Here is a 25,046-nt window from a genome sequence, read left to right on the forward strand (position 1 = left end):
GCTCATATATATTTGGTTCTTTTAAATTTTATCAAATGTGATCTGATGATATATAAAGTCTTATTCATTATATATTTGCTTTTACCTTATAGCATTTGCATTTTCTATGTTGTTATAAACTACATATATGCACATAATTTTAGTTGGATACAAGATACTTTAAGGAAATATAATACCAGTTTAACCTTATTCTATTCTCAGATACTTAGCTTTCTTTTCTCAATTTTTAGAGAGGAAATCCACGTAATGAATAGTAGATACTATTTCCTCTGAATAGAATGACGGGGCCAAATATCGGAATAATAAGGCTCACGAGACATCGATGCAGAACTGTCAGGCTGTGGTCACTGGCAGCAGCTCGACGGTGACCGTCTGGCACCACCGTCAGCAGCAGGAACCCCTCACTCACTCGCCTGGTGTGGCGGTTTTTAAAAATACCTAGATTCAATTATTTGTACATAAGCTCAACATCATCTGCCTTAAAAAATAATATTCAAGCTTGTCAGCAAAGAGATGGAGGAGAAGTAGCAATTGATAGTAATTCTGTTTGTATAAGTATTTTTTTGTATACGTAAGTGAAATGCATTTGGATAGATTAGCAGGTGATAGATTATTGTTTACAGGTTTTCTTCCTCCAAGAAATAAAGACTTAAATAGCAGTTTATTAACTTAAATCTCTTGAGGATTAAGCATATGTTTAATCTTTCATTTAAAATTTTATGCAAACATATTGTAATTTTAATGAAATAGTTTATTACTTTAGGAATGAAATACTTTTTCTCCTTTCTTTTCCCCACCCTGTAGGATCTGAAGAAGCTGAAGAAAAACAAGACAGTGAAAAGCCACTTTTAGAGCTCTGAGTACTACTTTAGTTACAGTGAGTGTTTGAAGTGAAACTGTAACAATAGAGTAGTTAAGTGTGGAGCATTTTCTTTAAATAAATTCAAAGCAAAATTCAAAGAATTAGGGTGTAGGGATATAGCTATATTTGTCTTATTTACATGCATTTTTCAATCATATTTTATGAATGTAAAATTTCTTAAGATTTCTGGTTAAGTAAATGAACATGAATTTATTCTTTAGAATTTGAGATTCTGGGGATTTCCCAAACTTTACAAATTTGTACCTATACTAAAGTTTGAGAAATCTGCGGAATCTCAAATTCTAAAGAATAAAGATAAATTCATGTTCATTTCCTTAACCGGAATGTCTGCGTGCCAGACATTGCTTTAATGACAAGTATTAAGCTACTTGTGCTGAGAGGAGAGCAGTCCTGTGAGATGCGGGGTCTGCTACCGCCTCCCTTTGCCCTGAGACAACAGAGACAGAGCGGGCAACTTGCCCAGCGTCACACAGGTGCAAGTGGCAGAGCTGGGGCTGGTACCCCCTCAGTCAGGTACCAGGGTCCTCTCCAGCCCCACGCCAGGATGTCTCTCAAGGGTTTTGGAGCGTCTAAGACATACCCAGCAGTAGCGCTCGATGTGTGGGGACACGTTGTTAAATCCCTTGCAATCATCAAAGGCAATCATTCAGCCTCATAAATACAAGGCACATAAACATAAAGTAATTTGCAGTAGCAGCAACTCTGCCTAATTATTTAACCACAGAAGGAAGAAGGAGGTGACGGACTGGGAGTCCCTGGGAAGCCGGGACAGAGGCCGACTGGGCGGCAGAGGCGGCCGAGGCCGTGGCTCACGGAGCCCTGTGCCTCCCGTCCCTGCACGACGCTGGTGTAGACACCGGGCAGAACCGTGGGCCTCCGGTACTTGATCCTGTTCTGAAGCGCTTTAAAATAAACTCCAGTGTGGCCCCAACCACGGTGTTTATGTGCCTCTGTCACAGCCCCTCTTCAGTGCACAGACCGTGTTATAAATGTAAGGCAAGTGGAGCATTTCGCCTTTTAACACCATTTCTCAAACGTATCCGTCTTCACTCTTTTTCTCAGTGTGAAAGACTCACGGAAAGTCATCCCAGGAAGAAAAGCCTGGCGCTGGCGTCTCTCTATTGAAAGTTGAGATGGTGACATCCACTGCTGACTTATTGAATAATAAAGAATTTATTTATTGTGACACCTCACAGACATTGTACCATATCCACACACATGTACTCGCCTGCCTGCGGCCGGTAAGGTAACGTAGTGATCCCTCCTCTGTTTGTGAGACTGATGTGTATATGCACAGGTGAAGAAGGTCTCGTGCTGTGTTCCTGATCAAAAGACTTCTTAATATATTGAAATAACGCCATTTTAGTAAGCGCAATACCTTTTATTTCAATTCACAGAATGGAATTTTTTGTTTTGTGTCTCAGATTCATTTTGTATTTCTTTTTTAACACCATACATTTCCCTTGTGTTTTTTAACTCATGCACATGTGTTCTTTGTATAATTTTAAAAAGTAATAAAATCCAACATATCAAAATAATTTAGTTTTCTTTTTCATGTTTTGCATTATGTATTTGGCCTAAAGTGTTGGAATTATGAAAGGGGAACAAGGAGGGATTGTGAATTATGTATAAAATGGTACCAGACATTTGTATTATTTTTATCATGAAATTGTAATTTCTGTGAGAGATTGTTCTGAAATGTTCCAGAGTACTCTTCTTTGGAACCCACAAAATGACTGAAACCATTGCTGTCATTGTTTTCTTCATGTTTAGCCAATTTGAATTAAAATGAACTAAATTATATTGTGACCTATTTTTCTCAAACATGAATATTTGCCTTAATGATTCATAGGAAGGCAGCATGTCTCTTAGTATTTTTTCATCATTCATTGTGTCATTTAAGAAAAAATTTACCTGTGGTGGTGAGAACGCTGGTATGTATAGAAACTGACCTTTTGTGCAAATCAAGTCACCTCGATCACTGCTTGTTCTAAGAGTGGGTCACTTCTCAGCAATACTGTGGGCAGGGGGGCCTCGCTTTGAGGCTGGGGTCTTGCCAGGAGGAGCTTCTCCCAGTAGACAAGGGTGAAGGAAAATCTCCAGGATCTGCCCTTGGGACTGAAACATTAGGGACTCAGTGGTGTCGTATCAGTGAGAGTCTCCTGTCTTGGGCCTGGAGGTTCATACAGACCAAGCCCACAGATGACGTCCAAGCTGGACATCAGGGTGTTAATTTCACCTGAGCTCACACCCAGACATGCTGAGTTGCACCAGTAGGATGCTGCCAGTCCTCACAGAAAGCCAAGGGTGCCTCAGAGTTAGCTCTGTAAGCACAGACCAAGAGTAATGAGGTGTAGGATGTGAATGTAACATGGAGTCAGACTGTGAGAGCCTACAGGATCATCTCAACAAAAGAGTTTTTCTTCCCCCTGGGGTTGATAAATTCAGCCCACGGGGCTGGTACCCACTGGGTACCATGCCTGGTGGGTGGGGGTGGGGACATGTGTTCTTTGTACTCACAATTGCTTAACAAGCTGCTTCAAGTTGACCCCAGTCACTCATTTATCTGATGTTAAGGTTCTCTGTTGAGCTTTGCTCAGGTTGGGACTCTGAAGTCATTTTGTCCCTGTATGACATTCCGTTACACAGTACAACTCAGGGCTTCTATATCTCTAGGTCCCTGTGGGGACGGAAGCACATCACTGTTGCCCACACGCATCCTTCTAATTTCAAGATTGTTCTTTTTTTTAGCACCAAAGGAGGCAAGTAAATCTTCAGTGTTCTCTGCTGCACCCCTTTTAATAAAAGGATTCATTCTGTAAAATTTGCATTTAGTCAGAAGTCTGAAGTTAAGGACCTACAAAGCCACAAGTGGCCCTAGGCTGCAGGTTCCCCACTTCTGATAGGTTCGTGGGCATGGGTCTTGGGTCATCCTGTTTACACTGAGGAAATGAAACCAAAAGGTACCAGCATCTGTAAACCAAAAACCTTGGAAAAGCACAGCCACTTGGTGGGATGTCAGGGATCATCTCGGTGCTACAAGATGGGCCTCTGCTCTTCGGCACAGTGTCCTGGGAGTGGACCCAACTGGCCTGGGCATTACCTTTCCAGCTCACACAGTAGCTAATGAGCCTGAATATCAATTCGAGGTTCCTACCCTACCCACAGCACGCAGTGTGTTTGATAGCAATCTCATATGTGTGAAGAGGGATATTTTCTTTACATTAGCTGTGGCCTTTTGAAAGCCAGCAAAGTTGGTTGTGGTTTAACTGTCCCTATTTTCTCTTATGACACCCTAGCATGGCCCCAACCAGTAGGGGCCGGTTTGACTTTGAGCATTTTCCACGAATCAACCGCATTTGACAGAGCACGTAAACAAAAGAAGCCTGAGAAAATAAAACACCACCAGCCACACCAGCGCCCTCCTGCCACCTACCCTGCCTCCCCCTCCACCACCACCAGCTGCCTTCCTACACTGCCCAAGTTCAGGGTAGCCCAGGTTGACTTGGGGAAGGAAGTTGCTAAGAAGTTGGAAACCACAGAAGACATTGCCTAGTACCCCGGCCGGTGATATCAGCCCCACAAAGCTCTTAGGGGTTCAAGCTTCCTTTCTTTGGTCTGTGCTTTCCCAATGCAGAAATCCAAATCTCCAACTAGAGGCCAGTACCTGCCCTAAAGAAATCTGATCAATTCATGATAATCAAGGACTAGATCTAAATTAACTTTAATCTTTCTTAAGTCTGATTGGTCTTACTTTGTTTTTGAATAGAAACTTCTAATTGGTTTCCAAAAGAACCTGTTTCACAGAAACAAGCTTATGATAAAGAAGCAAAAAGGCCTTCCCAATGTTAAATAAGACATTGTTTTAATTATTATTTTATTATTTTTATTTTTTTTTTTTTTGAGACAGAGTCTCACTCTGTTGCCCAGGCTAGAGTGCCCTGGCGTCAGCCTAGCTCACAGCAACCTCAAAGTCCTGGGCTCAAGCAATCCTGCCTCAGCCTCCCAAGTAGTTGGGACTACAGGCATGTGCCACCATGCCCAGCTAATTCTATATATATATATGTGTGTGTGTGTGTGTACATATATATATATATATTTTAGCTGTCCAGATAATTTCTTTCTATTTTTTAGTAGAGACGGGGTCTCACTCTTGCTCAGGGTGGTCTCGAACTCCTGACTTCAAGCGATCCTCCCGCCTTGGCCTCCCAGAATGCTAAGATTACAGGCGTGAGCCACCGCGTCCGGCTCATGTTTTAATTCTAATATATAACAGTTTCTTACTTTAAAAGGATTCATTAGAAAATAGAAAAATACATAATCACTTTTTTCACCCACTTATTATACATAGAACATTTTATGTCTTTGCAGAAATACACAAATACATACACAAATGAATGTCATGCTTGTATTATTATTCAATAGAAAAAATGGTCAAAGGACAGGAACAAATATTTCACAGAAAAAGAAATATAAATAGACCTTAAAGATGTTTATCTTCATTCGTAGAGCAAAGCAAATTAAAACCATGAGATATTATTCCTGCCTGTCAGATTAGTAAAATCCTGACATTTGGCAGCACGCTCTCAGCTGTCTCATATAGTGTGGGAGAAGGACAAAATCAGAGCTATCTCTATGCAGGGCAAGTTGGCCAAACCTATCAAAATTACCAATACATATGTTCAAATGACATAAAATAGTATTATTTATCTCAACATTTTTTATAACAGCAAAAGATTGGAAATGAACCTAAGAACTGAATATTTTCACCAGTGAACTATATCATAGCTATCTAACTGCCTCTATATACCGACATAAAAGAGCTCTAGGATTTATAAATGAAAACAGAAGTGCAGAGCAATGCATACTGCATACTATCTGTGTAAGGGAAATGAGAATATATATGCATGTACATGTATGTTGATATACATGTACATTCATATTTACATAAAAATTAGAATGTTTTTGAACCATGTAAATGCTCAAATGTATTTATCTAGCATTTTAATAGGATCATATTATGCATATTATGCATATTATGTTTCAACACCACGTCCTGGTTATTTTCTATTTCTTTAAAGAATCTACATTTTTAGAATGTACATATTGGTCTATTAATGGCATTCTTTATTTTATTAGTTTCTGATTGGGCATTTGGGTTAATCTGTGGCTGTTTGAAATAGTGCTATAGTGAGTAAACATGGCTGCACATAAATCTTAGTACATATTTTCTGTTTCCTTGGGAAATTGATGGGTCAGACGGTAGGAATACTTCCCAGGTGGAGTGTGTTCCACACATGCGTAGTGTGCTCTGTGCTGGCTCCTCACATGGCAGAGCTGGGGTTCGAGCGCTGTTTCCCTCACTTGCTGGCCTCAACCCGGGCTGCAAGTAAGAATGACCGAAAGGTCTTTATCAAAGTCCCCGTGTCTGGCCTGTGATGATAAAGGTTCCTAAAGGACAGCCCTGGGTAGACGGGTAGGGCAGCCAGTCTAAAGTCAGACAGTCCTAGAATCACATGGACACTAGGACTCACTCAGTGCTTATCACTGGGCATATTTTTTAATCTCTCTCAGACCTGGTTTTCTTATCAGTGAAAGGAGTGTAATGCCTGCAAGGTGCTGCAGTTGAGAGCTTTAGAGAAAAAGAATGCAAACTGCCTACACTTCCTGATACTTACTAAGTGCTAGGTACTTGCTATTACTCAAACAAAACAGAAAAAGCAAACAAAGAAAAAAATCACCTAACAAAACAGGATGGAAACTTTGCATTTACTCAGATAAGCTTTCATGGCTAATGAAGATGTTGAGATTCTAGCTGTTTGGCTAAATTATATCATGTAGGTGTAGTACCTTAGGTTATCTCCTATTAATTTAGATTTTCTAATTGGCAGTTCTGTAGTATTAATTGTGGCCTTGTTGATAGACAAAAAGCCTTCAAAAAATGAACTCTATGAGGAAAGGAATTCCCAAGCAGTGGAAAGAATGCATAATTGGGAATATTTTAACTGTTATGTTGAAGTTTCTCTTTTTTATAGTTGAGAAGTATGTGGGGCTTTTTTATATATCTTTCTTTTTGCTTTCTTTTTTTAAGTTGAGAAGTGTGTGGAGTACTCTAGCTCTATAATTACTACTGATAAATGAGTGTTTTCATGTGGAATCGTATAAATCTTTGCCTAATTGTTCCATTTCACACCTGTGGATGCAGCCTGATGTTGCGGTATTTATTTCACGTTCTCTGGATTTAATCACGGAAGCCCTGTTGGTAAACAGGAGGCCAGTGTAAAACGTCTTCCCAGCATGAACTACCGTGGGCGGGGGGCCTGTGACCCTCAATTGTATGACCAGCATCGGAGCAGGGCAGGGAACCCTGGACAGGTAAAGGGCAGTTCTCTTCACCAGCTCTCGGCCTGATAAGAAGGACATTTTCCTGCTTTAATTGAAAGTAAAAGTAACCTGTTTCCACTCTAGGAGCAAATAACAGAGAAGTTAAGAGCAGAGCTCCTAAAGCCAGGCCGCTTCCGTTCATGTCCCAGCCCTGTTTCTTAATAGCTGTGGGGAAGTTCCTTAGCCCTCCCTGCCTCAGTTTCTCCATCTATAGGACAGAGATAATTGTATGTTTCTCAAAGTGTTCTTGTGAGAATTATATGAGTTAACAAGTACTTAGACCAGTGTGTGGTTCATAGTGAGCACTGTACAAGTGACTGCTGTTATTACTTCATTAGGATGTTAATGACACTGAACTTGTAACTTTAGGTAGACATCTGAAATTATTTCATTTGAACACATTCTTCTAAATATGGATAAACTTAGGCAAAGTGAGATGGCTAAGAACAAACGGTACAGCTAGAGACAGACCGAGCAGCGCTGGCTCTAACTGGCCATGAAGTGTGACTTCTGGGCCACTCTTCCTCCCACCACACCACGTGGCCTCCCTATGTGTGGCCGTCGTGCTGTGGTGGAAAAGTGCTGGACCATGAGGGGTGCATAACCTACCTCCTACCTCAGAAATGCACCTGCACACTCCGGAGTCTCCCCCGGGGTGACTCTGAGGGGCTCCAGGCCTCTTTAGTTTGCGGAAGGAGCTGTCAGAGGCTCCACACACCCAGAGAGCACCATTAGCGCTGCTGCTGTCCTGGGTCTCACGGTCCGTTTCATTAGCTCCCCCGTAACGAGCAGTAGCAAGTCTAAGGCAGAATTTCTATCCTGTTTATAACCAGGGGAGCTCTTATGGTAACTCCAGAGTAGGTCACAGTTTTATCCCAAGAGGAAAGACAAAGCGGAAATTAATGAAGAGACCGTGGCCTGGTGTACATATGAAGGGGAAACATAGATGCACCCACATGTCCTTAAGAAAATTCTGACTCCTTGGAGGATGTCCTTGGTAAAGAAGCAATGCATGTCTTTGTTTTGTTTTGTTTTCCCAATTGAAAGTGGGTGAAAAGAGAGATACATAATATTGTGTGTGTGTGTGTGTGTGTGTGTGTGTGTGTGTGTGTGTGTGTGTGTGTAGACACTGGGCTCAGAGAGACCTGGATTTAAATTATGTTTTTTATAGCCAGGCATGGTGGCATGCACCTGTAGTCCCGGCTACTAGGGAGGCTGAGGTGGGAGAATCACTTGAACCCAAGAGCTGGAGGTTGTAGTGAGCTATGATGACACCACTGCTCCAGCCTGGGCAACAGAGCAAGAGCCTGTCTCATAAAAAATAATAAAATAAAAATATTACTTAAAAAATAGTTACCTAATCAAGTAGGTAATTACCTACTCATGGTAGGCAGATTAACTCATAATCTTTCTACGCTATAAACCATGGGGCATACGAAGGGCTCCTAGAGGACTCAGGATTGCTTGATGCGTGGCAGAAACTCACTGATCCTTTTCCATCCCACCTCGCCTCTCTGCAGAGAGGTAAGAATAGAGATCATTGTCAGTGCTTATGTGTGTGTGTGTGTGGCATCTACTGTTTCTAAATCAGAGTGACCAACAGTACAAGTCAATGCTCATGAGGACTTGTGTGTACCAAGCGTTATTAACTCATCTATCCACGCAACAACTCCAAGACACTATAACTTCACTTTACATGAGGAAATTATGGCACATGGAGTTCAAGAAACTTGTCTGAGGTCACACAGATACTAATACCAGACCCAGGACTCAAACCCAGGCACTCTGGGGCCCGTGTGCATGTGCCTAACCCCTCAGCCATGCTGCCTTCCTGGTGCTTGTGCAGCTCTTGTGGGGATAACGTGAGCATCAGGAAACATGACGCTGGGGAAACCATGGTTCAAAGCCGCGCACATAGTGCGAGTGTCAGTAGATGGTGCCCCGTTGCCACTGGAATGTCCCCAACCAAAAGAATCTGAATCAGGTGACCTTTATGAGAAAGGAAACCGGGCTATTTAGTTTGGCTGTGGCTTCTCTTAGAGAGAGTGCCCCAAGGGAATTCATAATCACTATCTCAAGGAAAGAATGAGAAATGTGGTAGTGGACCATTATTACAAACAATAATAATTTCATAGCCCGATTGCTATGCTGTTTCTTACAAATTAAAGTGCACACAAAGGTAGACTTCTCATTGTTTAACTTTATTGTGCATATTATAAAAAACAAAGCACAGCATTCCAGCACAAACAAGGTTGCTTCAGGGCGTGTAAAGGGAAGGCTTTCTGGCAGTTAACTGGCTGGAGGGCACTGAGGGGGGAGGCTAGAAGCTGCCTGCTGTCTACACTAAGGCTGTGATGACCTGGGGTGGGTGGAGGCGCTGGTGGAGACTGTGGAGAGAATTGTGCTAAAGGCTGCCCGGGGCAACTCACTGTTGTTACAGGATGAAGTTTTCTGTTTGCCCACTGGCTTGAAAAACCACCACAAAGTAATGACATAATAGAGTAATACACACAGGAGCTGAAATAGCCCAAATCCAGAAAGAAAACCCAGCTAGATCCTCAGTAGACACTTCTGGGGGCAATGGGAAAAAAAAGAAAAAACAAGCAAAAAAACAAAGAGAAGATGACCTGATGACCCCTTTCTGCCACCATCTGTTAGGATCTCTTCCCACTGCAGCAGGCAGCTGTTCTTCTGACCAGACAGAAGGCGATGATCCCAAAATAGACCATGCTCTTGAGGAACAGAAGGAGGTAGGTGTAGTATGCAGATGTATTTGTGAACTGCAGCCACAGTGCATCTAAGAGAAGCCATTGAATTAGTTCATTGTTCTTTTGGCAGGCTAGGACATACTAATGCAAATGGGTTCGCAGATGTTTATTTCTGATGATCTACACTGAAGTGCTATCTCACCATCAGTGAAATCTAGAAGTAAACATCTACCGCTACCATGAACACGACCACCACCAAGAGCAAGACAACTCATAATTCAGCTTGCAAGTTAACAACCTCTGCTGAATTGTTAGAACATTACAAAATATTAAAAAGTAAGGTAACATTTTAAATGAATGGGTTCAATTGTGAATAAAAGTATTTGTGATAACTAAGTTTTAGAATTTCTTCACCCCGACATATCTCTAAGTAACATTATAATAATCGATAATATTCATTCATCAACTAAGTGCCAAACACTATTCTGAGATCTCTGAATGTAAAGCTTTAATCTTTATAACAGTCTATGAGGGAGAGAGAGAAACAGACATTGTATTCATCCCCATTTGCAAATAAAGAAAGTGAGGAAACTGAGAGAACTTGCCTGAGGACATACATTGAGCAAATCTGTGCCCGATTTCAACCCAAGTAACCTGACTTTAAAGAACAGAACTTATTTTATCTACTCTGTAATTGCAAATGCAATAAACACCACGGACATCAAAAGGTTAAGCATAAACAAAGTTGCTTGCTGATATGGAGCATCTCAGCCGTTACACATTGTGCATATGAAGAGATCTCCAGGAAGAGTGCAATCCATGGAACTTTGTGGTATTTACAGCAACATGAGTGGACGGTTTAATAAAGAGGTCATTATAAAAAATGGAAGAAAGTGGTTAGCCCAAATTCTCTGAGCTCTTTGGTGGTTGTGGCACACTCACTTGCCCTTCCTAAATGTCTCTCATGTGGCTATGATATTATTGGGTAACTGCACAAAATATCCTTTGTAGTTTTGCAAGAAATATGTGATGTCAAGGAGTAAGTAAAGGCTACTCAATGAGCCACGAGGCTGAGTGTCTTCCTGTGGAAATTTCCATTTTACATGTTCTGTCGTCATAGAGTCAGAACCTCAGAAACATTAGGCCTTGGTGTGGAAAGGTATCTCAAGAAGTGATGTGTTCATAACTCCCTGTGCTTGGGCAAGTGAAATGTTATTGCCGCCCCACCTTGCCAAGTGTGGCAGCTGAAATCCAGGGCCCCCTTGAGACTGGGGACAGAGCAAAGTTGAGCAGGGCTGGAGCCAGTGCTTGTAGTCACATGCTTTGTGCACAGATAGGGAGAAAGGGCCAGAAACCAGCACTGATTCTGTGCCTGCTAAATGAGATGCCCTATGTCAGACCTTTCGCATCTGTGCCCTTATCGCTTCAATAACTGTGAGTTTGGTGTAGTTATTCTCAGTTGGAAGGTGAGAAAAGCATTACTCACAAAATGTGAGTCACTTACCCATATTCATGCAACTAATCATTAAAAGTTCTAGGGTTAAATTCCAGTCTATTGTCTCTGAAGCCCATGTACCTCCCCACCCCCACATTATATCCATGGGGTCTCAGGGCCTTGGCTTTGGAATTTCTTCCTATGTAACTATATTGTAGAGAAGGGATAGAGAACTTAATAAGTGTATGAACGCTTCATTTGTTGGCCTGATTTGAAATCCCAGATCTAGCTGTGTGATACGTGTAAGGGACTTAAATAATTTTAGCTCACTGCCCTCATCTGTAAAATGGAGGAAAAAATATTGTTCCACCTCATAGGAGTATTATGAAGATTAAACAAGAAAATGCATGTAGAACACAGGCCAAGGCCTTCTGTATGAGAAGCACTTGGTGAGTCAGTAAGTACTAGTTCATATTACTGGCTACTAGCAAGGACCAAAGCCCAAATAAATAAGTAAATAAATAAATCTAGAAGCATGTTTTCCTCAGACATTAGAACAAAAAAGAAACACAAATGAATGAATGAAATCCATTTGTTAAACTAGTTCAGAGCATATCACTGTACCCTGTAATTTACAGTTATCTCATATCAAAACCAGTAGATTCCTGTGTTAATATGACTCCTAGGAAATGATAGACTAGTTTAAAATATCATACTCAGTCTATTATGCAACATCCAGCCATTCTAATTTTTCAAGCCAGGAAGTTCAAAAATTAAGATGATTAGGAGGAGAAAAAAAACACAAAAACTTACCATTTCCATCTTTTAAACAAGGAATAGCTAGAAGAAAAGAGAGCAAGTACTGGTCAATTGTCATGTCCATTATTTGACAGGCTGTGTATGTGTGTGTTTAAATATATCAATATGTGTATATAAAAATCTGTCAACAGAGAGACAGGAGGACATTCATTAAAAATATGAGCCCCACAATTCCTGAAATAATTGGTCTGATTCTATGTAATTCGGTAGCTCTAATTCAAGTATTATGTTTATGCATATGAAGATGTTGAAGTTCACGAAAGGTACATTTTTTCTTTCCTATCACAACTGGAGTATAATATCCAAGATCATCGGGTTTTCCTAGTGTATGCATAGCTCCTAGCACAGTGCCTGCAGCAAAGTACGTTTTCAATAAATACTTGTTCAATGAAAAAATAAAAAGAATAAATATGAGCTTTACAATCTTCAGCACACACTGTGACATGAAGTATTGCTACCAAAAAGAATTTGTTCAATCCTAGAATCCACAACAGAATCTTACATGTTTGACGAGGTCTGGTTCAGGCAAATTTCTTGTCTAAGCAGAGGAAAGCAGCTGTACCTTTCCAAATCATGCACATCCCCAATATCCCCACTTTGTGCACGTGTTTCTGGACCCATGAAAGACACATATTTTAGAATTTAGTGCCAAGTAAGACACGTTAAAAAACTAGAACTTCTCTCTTGTATTATATTCATTACCCTGGGTCTTAATGTACTTTTTGTTTTTCCCCAACTAGGAAGATCAGAACTTCCTTGGACACTTAAGCACAGTGGTTATGTTAACTTTGCACTTTGCACATTTGCCTCCTTTGTTTCTTAACAAAGGAAATAGAAAATCAGGGCTGGTTTTGTAATCTTACTTTAGTTTTAGGAAAGGCTGTGAATGAACACACTACATACATGAATGAACACATCCATGCTATATTTCCTAAATCAAGCATTTCCTTGACATTGTTTCCTTTGCTCTCTCTCTCACAGTTGCGGGAGAAAGTCCAGGTAACAGTTCAACCCACACTTGATCGCTGCAGAAACTAAGGATCCGAGAGGGCAAAGGCTCACTTGAGAAATCTGGACTGGTGCAAGGCAAAGGTCTTCCCGTGTTTTGTTATGTGTTTGTTTCCTGCTGGTTCAAAAGGCCTTGTTAACCACAGGGAAAAAGTACAAAACAAGTTCTTTTCACAGCCACTATGGGGACTGTGGACTGTTACATTCCTACTCAGAGCCTTCACACACAGCGAGGGACTGGACCACCAGCCTAGGGCACACCCAGCCCAACTGTCTAGATTTGCACACATCTGCATCCAAGGGGCTCCTTCGGGATATCGTGCCTGAATCACGAGTGACCTGAGTGATTAGGAATAGAGTACGTTCTCTTCACTGTAGTGCAGCCTCCTTGGGACAGTAACTCATCCTATTCATCCATGATTCCAGTAAGCCTGGTGTACATTAGTATTACAGTAAATGTTCATTGAGCTGCATTCACCAATGGCAAGAATACATTCTTTATGGAGAAACGAGGTATGTTTGTACACGTTAGCCTCACCAATCTTTAATTATGAAATTAAAATTAAGAAATTTTATCTTATGGTGATATATAAAATAAAAATCTGGAAAACCCAAAGCCATAAATACTCTGGCTCCTCCAGATCAACACCATTTTGTCTGTTATGAACTCATTGTCTGTAGGTTAAACGTCGTGTATAGCAAGATTGAGGGGAGTGACTTTGCTTGCCTGAACATTCCTGAAAAATGTGTAATTGTTCTTATTTCCCACACAAGTTGAGTCATCAAAAATGCAAACTCTTTTTGAGCACTTATCATGTCTTAGGTTGCTAGGTGCTTTCATGTATATTGTTTCCTTTAATCCATATAACAATCCTAAAAAAATCATGTGGATTTAATATTTTAGATGATAAAACTGAAGCTGAGACAGCTTTAGTATATGTTTTAATTTTTTTTTCTCCAAAGTCTATACCATTTTAATTCTAGAGGGAAACAGCAGGGCATATATGTTTCCATTTAATGTAACAACATTTAAGAAAGATTGATATTTGTTTTTCATTAATACTGACAAAAAGGTGGGGTATCTCCTTTCCAATAAGTATTCTGGGAGGTTGCATTTATGTTTATATACACATACCTTTCTTTACTGGAGGAAAGAGAATCTCTTGATCAGCTCCTCCTCTGTTACTCTCGTGTTTGACGACACACAGGTGCTCTTTATCCAGTGACGTTTCGGGCACTGTTAGCCAGCTAAGTTTCATATATGTATCACTAGTATCATTAGTCTTCATGGTATCTCCCTGCTGGGATTCCAGGATCTTATTGCCATTCTTTTCTTTCCAATATACCTTAATAACATCAGGGAAAAAATTCTCAAGAAGACAAACATGTGTTCCAGTCTTATGGAGATTTGTTTCAGCAATTGAAGGAAGAAAAATAGTGGGCTTCGGGGAAAGGTCTCCATCAGGGTTTTTATCTGTGAGAGGGAAATGGAATATCAATTGAAAAGAATTATTAGAGAAACACACACATTGCATTGTTTGGAACAACCTTGTGCCTAACAAATAGAAAGTAAAGTTGCCATTGAACTAAAGTCCACGGTGTCCTTTCATCTGCAATAGATTGCAAAGATATCATTGTGTTTATTTTACAGATGTGAAAATAGGGACAAGAAATTAAGTAACTTGTCAAAAGTCACAGCCCTCAAGTGTCAGATCCTGGTTTCAAACCTGGCGTTTGTTCATTCTACACATGTGATGGAGTATGATTTTTAACTGCCTCATACCAAGGCTTCCAACATCCATGAACACATTTACTTTTTAAAATCTCTTTTGTTTCATCACAGTGGAGCATGCTTTCAAGGTGGATGGCAGGAGGAGAGGGGAGGAGAAGAGGTAACTTTAATAGTCTCTCCACAGAGGAGAATCTGGTCCCATCTAAAGAACTTTCTTTCCCATCCTGTGTAACTTATATTCTCTTTGACCAATAACACACATTCTCATGTTCTGCGATTCTGTGTAATCCCACTCTTCATTTAACTGATTCTGGAATGCACCATATTTATTTCCCATATGAATTAATATCAGGAGGAAGTTTTCCATTTTTATTTTTAACAATATGCAGTCACTTGTTTTAATGGGAATCTACTTCCACATGTGCTTACAATCTAGCAAATTGACTGTTTAGCTCACACGTGTGTCCCATGACCAGTTCTGAAGTCCATGGAGTTCTCCTAGTTAATTCCTAACTTGATATAACATCTCACTTTCACATCTGCATCACTCCAGGTTTTTGGATGAAGCAGTATTTAAAGCCGCACTTTGAAATTATTCACGATGTCATGAATTTAGAAGCAAAATAACAGTATTTCTCAAACTTCTATTAACAATTTTATTTTTTATTTTCATAATTGCTCTTGTGTTAATCTTATCATAATGCACTTAAAAATCATTTTTTTGCCTCAGAAAATTTCACCAAAAGCACATTTTATTTTAGAATTTCATTTGAAGTTTAAGTATGACTAAGAATACACCAGAGGTGTATTTTTTATACTTGCTTTAATATGAATTTACACCATTAGTGAGATGGTCTATGTATATCAGCATATCTATATTTTGACTCTCAGTGTCTCTCCCAGAATTTGTATCTACCCTGTATTCTATTCAACTGTGTTGGAGGTTCATTATTCTTTTCATCATAACCTGCTGAATAAAGTGTATATGTAATTGGTGTAACGTTAAAAGTTATGGTTCCAGAGTTCCTTGTAGACATATTGTCAAAATATATAACAACACATCATATGTTTACGAAGACATATCATTTGAATCTGGAACGTTAATTAATTATACATTTATTTTTAATCTAATATCTGAAATTATAAACGTTTAAACTCATTCTAATTTGTTTTCCAATTGAAGCTCGAGTGCTTTGGGCTAGTTTGAAGTTAGTTTAATAATACAAGAGGCAAGTCCTTAAGAAAAGAAGAATTAGATTTCTCATTTGAGAAGGGAAAAAAAGTCTTGACGATTTGTGCCTGTGTGGCAAAGCTTCTGATTTTCATACAAAATCAGTAAACATATACACCAATATTAATTTTTTGAGCATGCAATATATTAGGTCATAATGTGTTTATTTTAGTTTCATACATTTTGCTTTTAATGTAAAGAGTATTTTATTTATTATAGTAGTAAGACAGTGTATATTTCTCCAACCACATACTTTGTTTTTAACTTAAAAAGCATGTTATGAAAAATAATATTTAATTTTTCAATTGTACATTATATTTATATAATTTTAGTCTCTAGTCAATATATTAACAAATCTAACTTTTATCTTAGCAACTTGCATTTCTTCATGGTCATACTTTTGATTCATTGTACTAAAGAAATTGAAAATCAAATGAAGAACATGAAAATTTTCTGTGCAGTACCACAGCATTCATTGTCTCTTGTCCATTTTCCTTAGCTAGAGATGTTGTTTCATTTCTTTTCAGGATGAAATGAGTCTTGAGCTTTCATAACTTTCTCAGTGTAACAGTTGACTAGACACTAAATAACATACTTGATTACATATGGCTAGTGCCTAGATGATTATATTACATGATTTTATAAAACATTACTTTTAAAATGTACTTACTATGAATGTTTTTCATGTTCAAAATTTTCTTCATGATGCATAGAATGATGAATAGAATGACAACCACTCTATTTATTTAAAGAATGAATAGAACTTACATATTTCATTTAAAAATACAAACCTGTCCAATTTATGTACATTCATTTGCATAATCAAATAGTACCTTTAAACAAATTGCCTAAGTTGTTTGCATTTTACTGAAATGAAGAAGTATGAATTCCACATAAATTCACCAAATATCAACGACGTTTTCAACTGAAAATATATTTTAGACCTACATATGGGTATTTATATGTGTTCTTTATTTATTGTTTTTTTCTTTCATAAAATAGTTATAGCTATTTAATATTTCTATATGTGTTTCAGGTTTATGACAAGTTTCCAAATATGTTTAATTGATTTTACATATTGAACATTTTCTGTATGAATTTAAACTTTTTTTCAATAAATCTGACCAGAAGCCTAAATTTATTGACTATATAGAATCAATGAATGTTGGTGTTAGAGATATCAATTAATATAAAGGATGAATATTTAAAGCACATAGAACAAAAATAAAACATAAACATTTTAATGTAATTGTTCTTGCCAAGTAATAAAAAAGTCTGCTAAAGAGAAAGAAATACATACCTCTAAATTTCATTTTATTTTTTTTTTTTCGTGTAGTGACAGGGTATTGCTAATGCTCAGGCTGGTCTCAAACTTCTGGCCTCAAGCGATCCTCCCACCTCTGCCTCCAAAATTCTAGGATTACAGAGTGAACCACTGTGCCCAGCCTAAATTCCATTTTATGTTGTATGTGAGTGGATGTTAAGATAACCTTCCATTAAATTTTTGCTCTGTAATGTTATTGGCTGAAAACAACTCTCTATAGTGGATATATGATACAATTTTCTCTTTACATTTGAATCTAGAGAACATTTCATAGGCACCTACTAGGTGCTGAACAATGTGCCACATACTTTGTTCACACTATCTCATTCACTTCTCATACAATCCTGCTGGCTCATGCTGCTACCCCATTTATGGATTAGAAAACTGAGGCCAGAGATTAATCGTCCAAGTTAACTGAGCAGTATGTGGTGGAGCTGGAGCATCAGGTCTGCCTGACTCCAACGCCCGGGCTCTTTCACAACACCTGTGACCAACAGAGAAGGACATGTGTCCACTGTTTTGCATCTATCACAAACTTACCTATAATAATAAACTTTGACCCAGGACCAAACACTTTAATGATATCATTATATATGTTGTATATGAGCATGTTAGAGAGTTCACATGCACACAAAGCCAAATCCCATTACAATATTTTCACAACATTGTCTATCGTTTTCCTTTAGTATAACATTTGTTTTAAAATCTCTCCTAAGATTTCCACATCAAATCCCCATCACATTCCACTTTCTGTAAATGTTCTATTATTTCAGTTCAATCATTTCTTGCCTTCCCACTATTACTGTAGAAATATATTCTTCCAATACCTACCTGTGACAACAAGTTGTGTTCCACCACTGAAGACTTTCTCATAAGTCCACAGTGATTCAATCCACATCAAAAACTTCAAACTAATTTGGTTTCCTTGAGTTCTTCAAAGCCTAGTGGCAATATGATGGCCTGAGATTCTCAAGAGACCAGGGATCTGGTCCCAGTTCACTTTGCTTATAAGAAGTTCTGTTGCTGAGCAAATCAAATAACTTAAAGCTTTTGGTTTTCTATTTATCTAAAAACAATAGTGTGCATGTAAATCAATTCAACATCACTACCAGCACTGAAGTGATACCAAAATGAAATAAGATATCAAAAGCAATTTGATTAAAATGCTATAGAAATATAAGAGGATATGATGATGATGATGGCAATCATTATCATTGTTATTATTAGCAATTTGTTTGCTACGATTGGGTTCCAACATGACATTTTAATCTCATAGGCCCAAATCTCTTACCAATAGAAATTCAGCACTTTGGAGTTGCAGTTAGATCCCCATGGAATTAAGCAGGAAGAATCATTTCTCGGTCCCTCTATCTGCGTTCTGTTTTGCCAAACATGCCTGGGATTCTCAAAGCCGTCATCTCAGGATATGTGCCTTTCACACACCCAGACTCTAATAGGCTACCATTTGTCTTACCTGCCGTGTTCAGACAATTAAAGGAGCATGTGTTAAATTGGAAAAGTCTCAGTGAGTATATGGAAATGCTTCACTTGTGTTGTCCAAAATAAATGGTTCTTTTCCTGATTAGCAGCACAATATATTTGCATTCCAAGCTTTCACTAGAAATTTCAGCCCAAACTGACTTCTATCCAGCTCATGCCAAAGTCCAGGTTGAAACTCCTAACTGGGCCCTTCCAGGCAGAATGGCCAGAGAAGTGGCAGGAGGCCTGCTCCTCAAATCCCTCTTCCTGTTGTCACCTTAGATCACTAAATGTTACCTGCATGACCTTAACTGCCTAGTGTCCCCATCTGTTCGTGACATTAAGTTCTACAATGCCCACAGCACTCATGCAGCGGTAACATACAAAGGATTTGTTTAAAAAGCATTTCTTCCATTTTCCAAAATGGATGCTGAAGGCAATGTTCATTTTTCACTTTCCTCCTTGAAAAAAATGTGCTTTGAAGTCTTTTTCTAATTTTATAAAGGGGAAAATATTACATTTGAAAATTTGGTGTGCTTCTTTCTATCAGTTAATAAAAAGTATGTATTCCACTTCCTTTTTATCCCACCTTGGAGCATAAAATTTTCCCGTGTGCTTCTTGCTGGATAATCACAGGCCTTATTTCTTCTCCTTTCCTTAGAGCTTTTGATCTTCTATTAATCAAAATGTACTCGCTAAAGGGCAGTGACATGAAAAGTGGTAGCCCCAGGAGTCATATTCCAGAACCAAAGTCCATACCTTTTGCTGCACCATGTTTTCCTAAAAATCACTTCTCAGAGAACCTAAGAATGCTATCTGTGTCACCATTATTCAGTGGGATGGCTACAAATCACATTGCGTCAATTAGACAAAGGAGAATCAGAAAGTCACTTTTCAGTTTATGAGTTCATTTCTTCAAATGATCTCCATCACTAAGGAAACCAAAATAAATAAGCTCTTTCATTTTTTCAATGCTTTATCAGCTTTGTGACAATTCTCTGAAAACTTTCATTTCAGTGGATCTAATAGGCTAGGGATATCTTTGTAAGGTGTTCATCCTCACCCACCCAAAATTGTATCTTTAAGGATAATGAGGAATAAACAAACTTATTGGACTGAATTAAAAAAAAACAATAAATAAACAGCTGTTGTCATTCCTGGATATGGCCACACAGTGAAATATTCTTACATTTAATATTAGCCATCCTGTGACCAAATCCCTAAATATTTAATCCTTCTGTGACCAAATGACAAGTTTAGCAGATACTTTTTTCCATTTTTTCCATTGGTTATTTTTAGATTTGAATAAATGAAATATCTAACCTAATCTTATTTACAAAACTTTCAGAAGAGAGGCCTGAATGGAGGCAAAGTCCCCCATCCCTTCGGGATCCACAGTGACTCCAACCTCCCTGTTAAGGTCTCCCATGCTAGAGCAGGAAGAGTGCAGCCTCCTAAGACCTGGCCCCAGTCACCCCACCTCTCTGAAGATCCCACCATGATTAGTGACCAAGCCAGGAGGGAGTTGTGAGCCAGCACCCACATGCCTGCCTCTCCTCCCTACTTTACAACTGTAAAAGTGACAGAAAACATACCTGTAATGATGAGCTTTGTGCCAGAGCCAAATATCTTCATTTTTTGGTTATTCATTTGCCCACCACCTTAAAAGCCTTTATAAAAATGTCTCTTTGTGCTTGTTTTAAAATTGCACTGATATTTTTTCAGTGTGTACATAAATACATAAAAATTGGCCCTGATGACATTAAGCCAAGACACAGCTCAAACAAAATCACAATAGATCTGAATATAATCAAGAATTTAAGAACTGACCCCACTCTGCCTGGGAAGTTTGGGTTCTAGCTGTTCTCTTCTTTTATCACACAGGTTGGAGAGTCTGCTTTTATCTTTTCTCATGATTTTGCCTCAATCTGTTCAATCTCCTCCCTTAAAGGGTTTTCATGTATAAAATAAATTCTTTGTCTAGAATGTTATTTAGAATAAATTAATATTTTCTCAATTTTCAAATAGAATAATAGGAGTCTCATGTTTGAACATTTAATAAATGTATAATTGATAGGACTTGTAGATTCTTTTTTGATTCATATGTATGGAGGAATGAATATGTGGACTGATTTTAATGTAAATTCTTTTCCAAGTCACTATTCCCAGTGGGCAACTTCCCGTTAATGGTGGACCAGATGAGTCACTACGGATTATGAATTCTTAATGATGATTTCTTAAGCTATTTACTCATTATTGCTGAAAGACTGCTCCTTTTTTGACTTGAAAATACCCTTACAGCTTCCGAGCATTGAATTAAAATCCTAAGCTGCTCGTCAGAGGACCCTAGGCAGCTCTGAGTTATGCAATTACTAGTACAATTTAGTGTAGCTGTAATAGCTCATTTACCAGCTTCAGTATTTCTGCGTATTTGATACCAGTACAGAAATAAAATTGAGTGGAATGGTGTCCAAATGACTCATCATTCCATAGAAATACCCTAAAAATTATATTTTAAGTATTTAATAAGTACATATTCAATATGAATTTTATGATTTTTTGGGCGGGGATGCAATTTCAGTGCTATAATTAGAAGCAGAAGCATTGTGTTCATTCATAAGTAGTAATACAAATTGTGAGCTGTTACTAATTAAATAGTCAGGTAAGGAAGCTACTTAAAAGATCAGGCTACAGAAGAGGAAACAGAATTTATAAACATCTGACTTAGTGTTTCTAAATATCACGTAATGGTCCAGGCCATGCACTCTGGAATAGACCAAGTCTCAGATGCCAAACTTTGCAACAGTAACAAGTCATGTGTCTAAGAAAGTACCTGAACTTCTCTAAGCCTCAGTTTCCTCATCTGTGAAATGGGAATAGGAGGGTCTCCTGTATAAGGCTATTGAGGAATGAGATAAGGCACTGAAACTATTTAGCATGGTGTTTGACTCTCAGTAAGTATCAGCTAATATAAATTCTCTCTTTAAGGGGATAATATTGAGCCATTTCATCAAACACAATGTATAGCTGTTATAAGCAATTTTATAAGCAGTAACTGCTACACAAAGGACATGAGCTGATGAACCCAAGACTTCCTGGTTCTTGGGCAGCCACAGGCCAAAGAACACAGGCGAGGCCCAATGAAAGCAGAATCTAGAACACTTATTCACTAGACTGGCAGCTTGTGAGTATTGGGATTGTGTCTTATTAACCAAGACATCCAAGACAAAACTGGTTTGTATCTCCAGCATCCAAGACAAAAACTGTTTTCAATAAACATTTGCTGAGAGAATGAATGAACAAATGAAGATATAAAGGTTTGAGGATTCCTTTCATTGACCATGAAACTGAAATGGCTCATTGAACTTGCAAATTCTTTTAAACTGGGCCATCTCCAGACAATATAACAAGAGTCACCCTAGCATGAATTTTGACTAATCTCAGCCTACTCTCTAAGAATCTAGAGCAATAAGAAGTGCACGTATTGACATTCTATACTAACTTACTAGAAGAACTAATTTTTTTGCACTGTTGCTAGGGACGAGATCAAAACTGATAATATAGGTTTTGCAGGTTATTAGGAGAAAGCAGCATTATGTTATATCTCAAAATAGAGAGAAGAGATAATTATCAAAATTCCATTTTGATATCTCTCACTTAGAAGACCTACAAAAAAAGTATCTTAGATCAATAACTTAGACAAATGGTTTATAGATGTGGTCCTCAAAACATTTTAATTTCTAGCCTGAGTCTACCCTTTGTGTGGTGTGTGTGTATTCTAAAAGTAGAATTTCAGTCTGCTTACACATAGGAAAGGGAAGAAATCATTTACAAAACTGTTTTGTTTCCATACCCAGTAGTCTGTACCTGCAAAATTGCTGTTTGTATACTGAGGCCAAAAATGCGGTAGAATCAGAAAAGATGATTATCTAAAAATCATATATCAGGTTTTCATTACTAGGGTAAAAATAGAGAAAAAAGTTACTTACCAGGGGGAATTACTATGAGCTTAGTCCCCTCTGCAAATACCTTAATCCAGCCTTCCGTGTCACAGTAGTCACAGCTTCTACAAAAATCCCAGCCTTCTCCTAATCTTCACGACGTGACTCTCTGTTCAATAACTTTGTACTGGCAATTTGATCTTCTGGGCTTCTTTGGAAGTTCTTGAATACAGGTTTTGTGACATCTGACAGCCTGTAATTTTTATTTGTGCATTGACCTCATAAGTTGCCTGTTTTCCACTAAGGCAGTAGTTCTTGAAAAGCACCAACAGAAAATGGAAAGGGTAAGAGCAGGAAAAGCAGAGAGCAAGCCCAGCTGATCAACCTACTACTTTTCTAAATTAGCAGGAAAAGTATTCATAGAGTTAAGTCTTTTTTTAGACTTCCAGGTGTTCAATTGTGTTGAAACTGCCCAGAGATCACACACAATGAAAGCCCCTTCTGTTCTCATAAATGCAAGGGCTTGTGTGTTAGCAATTTGGGAGTACATTTTTGAAAGGAGGAAGCACTTTGGTAACTGAAAATGCAACTGTGTCAACACAGTTGAGAAATGTGAACAAAGGTCTCCATTTTCAAAAAGCCACTTTTACCATTTGGCGACCAGGGCAATGCCAAGTGAGAAAATATGTTCTGTGATGAATCATTATTTCTCCTGGAATAACAGAGGAAATTTGTAGAATTCTATCTCCCATGAAATAATAGATTCCTTATTTAAACTATTTCATGAAAAAAAAATCTAGTGTTCTGATATGTTACAAAAAGAGCCTCTTGGAGACTGTTCAGCAATCTTACGCCTGAGTCAGCCGAGTGCTTCCCTGAGTACACATGAGGAGTCTGGTTGCAAAGACTGAGGACAGGGCCTGACAACCCCCTGTCCACTCCAGATCCACCATGTTCCAGCCTAAATCCCACAAGCAGACACAGTCTCTGCCCCCAAGATGAAGGTATGACAGGTGCTCACAGTGGGCAACTGTCCATCCGCAGCAGCTCACAGCCCCAACCCAACTGGAGAGGACAAGAGGGCTGGATGAAAATTATGTTTGGAAAGGGCTTGTTTTGACTGAGAATTCAAAGTAATTACAACAAGGAGCTGTCAATTACTCTTTGTCAATTACTCTACTACCCTTGTTGTAGATGGAATGATGCTAAGTCCCTTTTTATTCTCTGTTTTTCCTTATTCCAAGACCATAAGAATTATCACAAGTCTTAGGAGTTGTCTGCATTTCAAGAGCCATGAAGGATTCAAGTAACAAAATGCAAAACAGTAAGTAATGAATTATAAAATATTCTATTAAATTTACTAGAAAATTCAAAAACTATATGAAGAAAATGGAATTCAGTTTTATTAAAGGCATAAAATAAAACCTGAATAAGTAGAGAGACATACTCACGAAGAAAAAAACTACTGTCATAAAGAGAGCAATACCTGCTAAAGTCACACGTAGATTTAGTAAAATTCCAACTAGAATTGCTACAAAAGTTTGTTTTTTGTTCTAGGGTGTGAAGGTTAACAATGAGCTAGATAATTTGACTTTAAATTCCATAAGGATGAATAAATATGAGATAATTAAAAATATTTTTTGTAAAGTAGTACAGTAAATAGACATTTACCATAGTAGATTTTAGTACTCATTACAAAGTACTGACATAAGGTGATAATGATGTAAGAATAATGAAACAGATGAAGTATAAATCCTCCAGAAAATGTTTCAAGTATATGTGGATATTTAACTTATGATGCAATATTTTTAAGTTATAAGTAAATGATAGAATATTCAAAAACTGGCATTAAGACTATGATTATCTTTTGGAAAAATAAAAATATCACTCTTCTCATAAAATAGGATCCAAGTAGATTTATTTATTTATTTATTTTTATTATTTATTTATTTATTTATTTTTTTGAGACAGTGTCTCACTCTGGTGCCTGGGCTAGAGTGCCATGGAGTCAGCCTAGCTCACAGCAACCTCAAACTCCTGGGCTCAAGCAATCCTTCTGCCTCAGCCTCCCAAGTAGCTGGGACTACAAGCATGTGCCACCA

General features: G+C 38.3%; 2 protein-coding genes across 8 annotated transcripts in view; one reads left to right on the plus strand and one right to left on the minus strand.

Moving 5' to 3' along the window:
- STARD3NL (STARD3 N-terminal like) overlaps positions 1–2,684 on the plus strand; it is a 48,005-nt gene extending 45,321 nt beyond the window's left edge. For all 5 annotated transcript variants that reach the window (XM_045565556.1, XM_045565555.1, XM_045565554.1 and 2 more), the window contains 2 exons: positions 805–877; positions 1,946–2,684. In XM_045565556.1, the coding sequence (XP_045421512.1) occupies positions 805–860 (56 nt within the window). In that variant the 3' untranslated portion in view covers positions 861–877; positions 1,946–2,684. The remainder of the gene's footprint in view (positions 1–804; positions 878–1,945) is intronic.
- Positions 2,685–14,430: 11,746 nt separating this feature from the next.
- On the minus strand, positions 14,431–23,340 carry LOC123647784 (TCR gamma alternate reading frame protein). 3 transcript variants are annotated; one of them, XM_045565560.1, is made up of 2 exons: positions 22,993–23,340; positions 14,431–14,711 (listed from the first exon to the last, which is right to left on the minus strand). In XM_045565560.1, exon 2 carries the CDS (start codon positions 14,697–14,699, stop codon positions 14,523–14,525), a length of 177 nt encoding a protein of 58 aa, XP_045421516.1. In that variant the 5' UTR covers positions 14,700–14,711; positions 22,993–23,340; the 3' UTR covers positions 14,431–14,522. The 3 variants fall into 3 exon arrangements, with proteins under 3 accessions (XP_045421516.1, XP_045421518.1, XP_045421515.1); XM_045565562.1 differs by lacking the exon at positions 22,993–23,340 and adding an exon at positions 20,599–20,648; XM_045565559.1 differs by lacking the exon at positions 22,993–23,340 and adding an exon at positions 18,356–18,410.
- Positions 23,341–25,046: the final 1,706 nt, after the last annotated feature.

Source organism: Lemur catta, chromosome 11 (assembly GCF_020740605.2).
Source record: "Lemur catta isolate mLemCat1 chromosome 11, mLemCat1.pri, whole genome shotgun sequence".
Lineage (NCBI taxonomy): Eukaryota > Metazoa > Chordata > Mammalia > Primates > Lemuridae > Lemur > Lemur catta.

What these genes read in the sequence shown, in the direction of transcription:
- LOC123647784 (XM_045565559.1), bottom strand. Translation starts at nt 18,397, where the DNA reads ATGAGAAAGTCTTCAGTGGTGGAACACAACTTGTTGTCACAG. An exon ending in AACACAACTTGTTGTCACAG is followed by an intron (nt 14,712 to 18,355) that starts GTAGGTATTGGA and finishes TCCCTCTCACAG; the next exon opens with ATAAAAACCCTGATGGAGAC.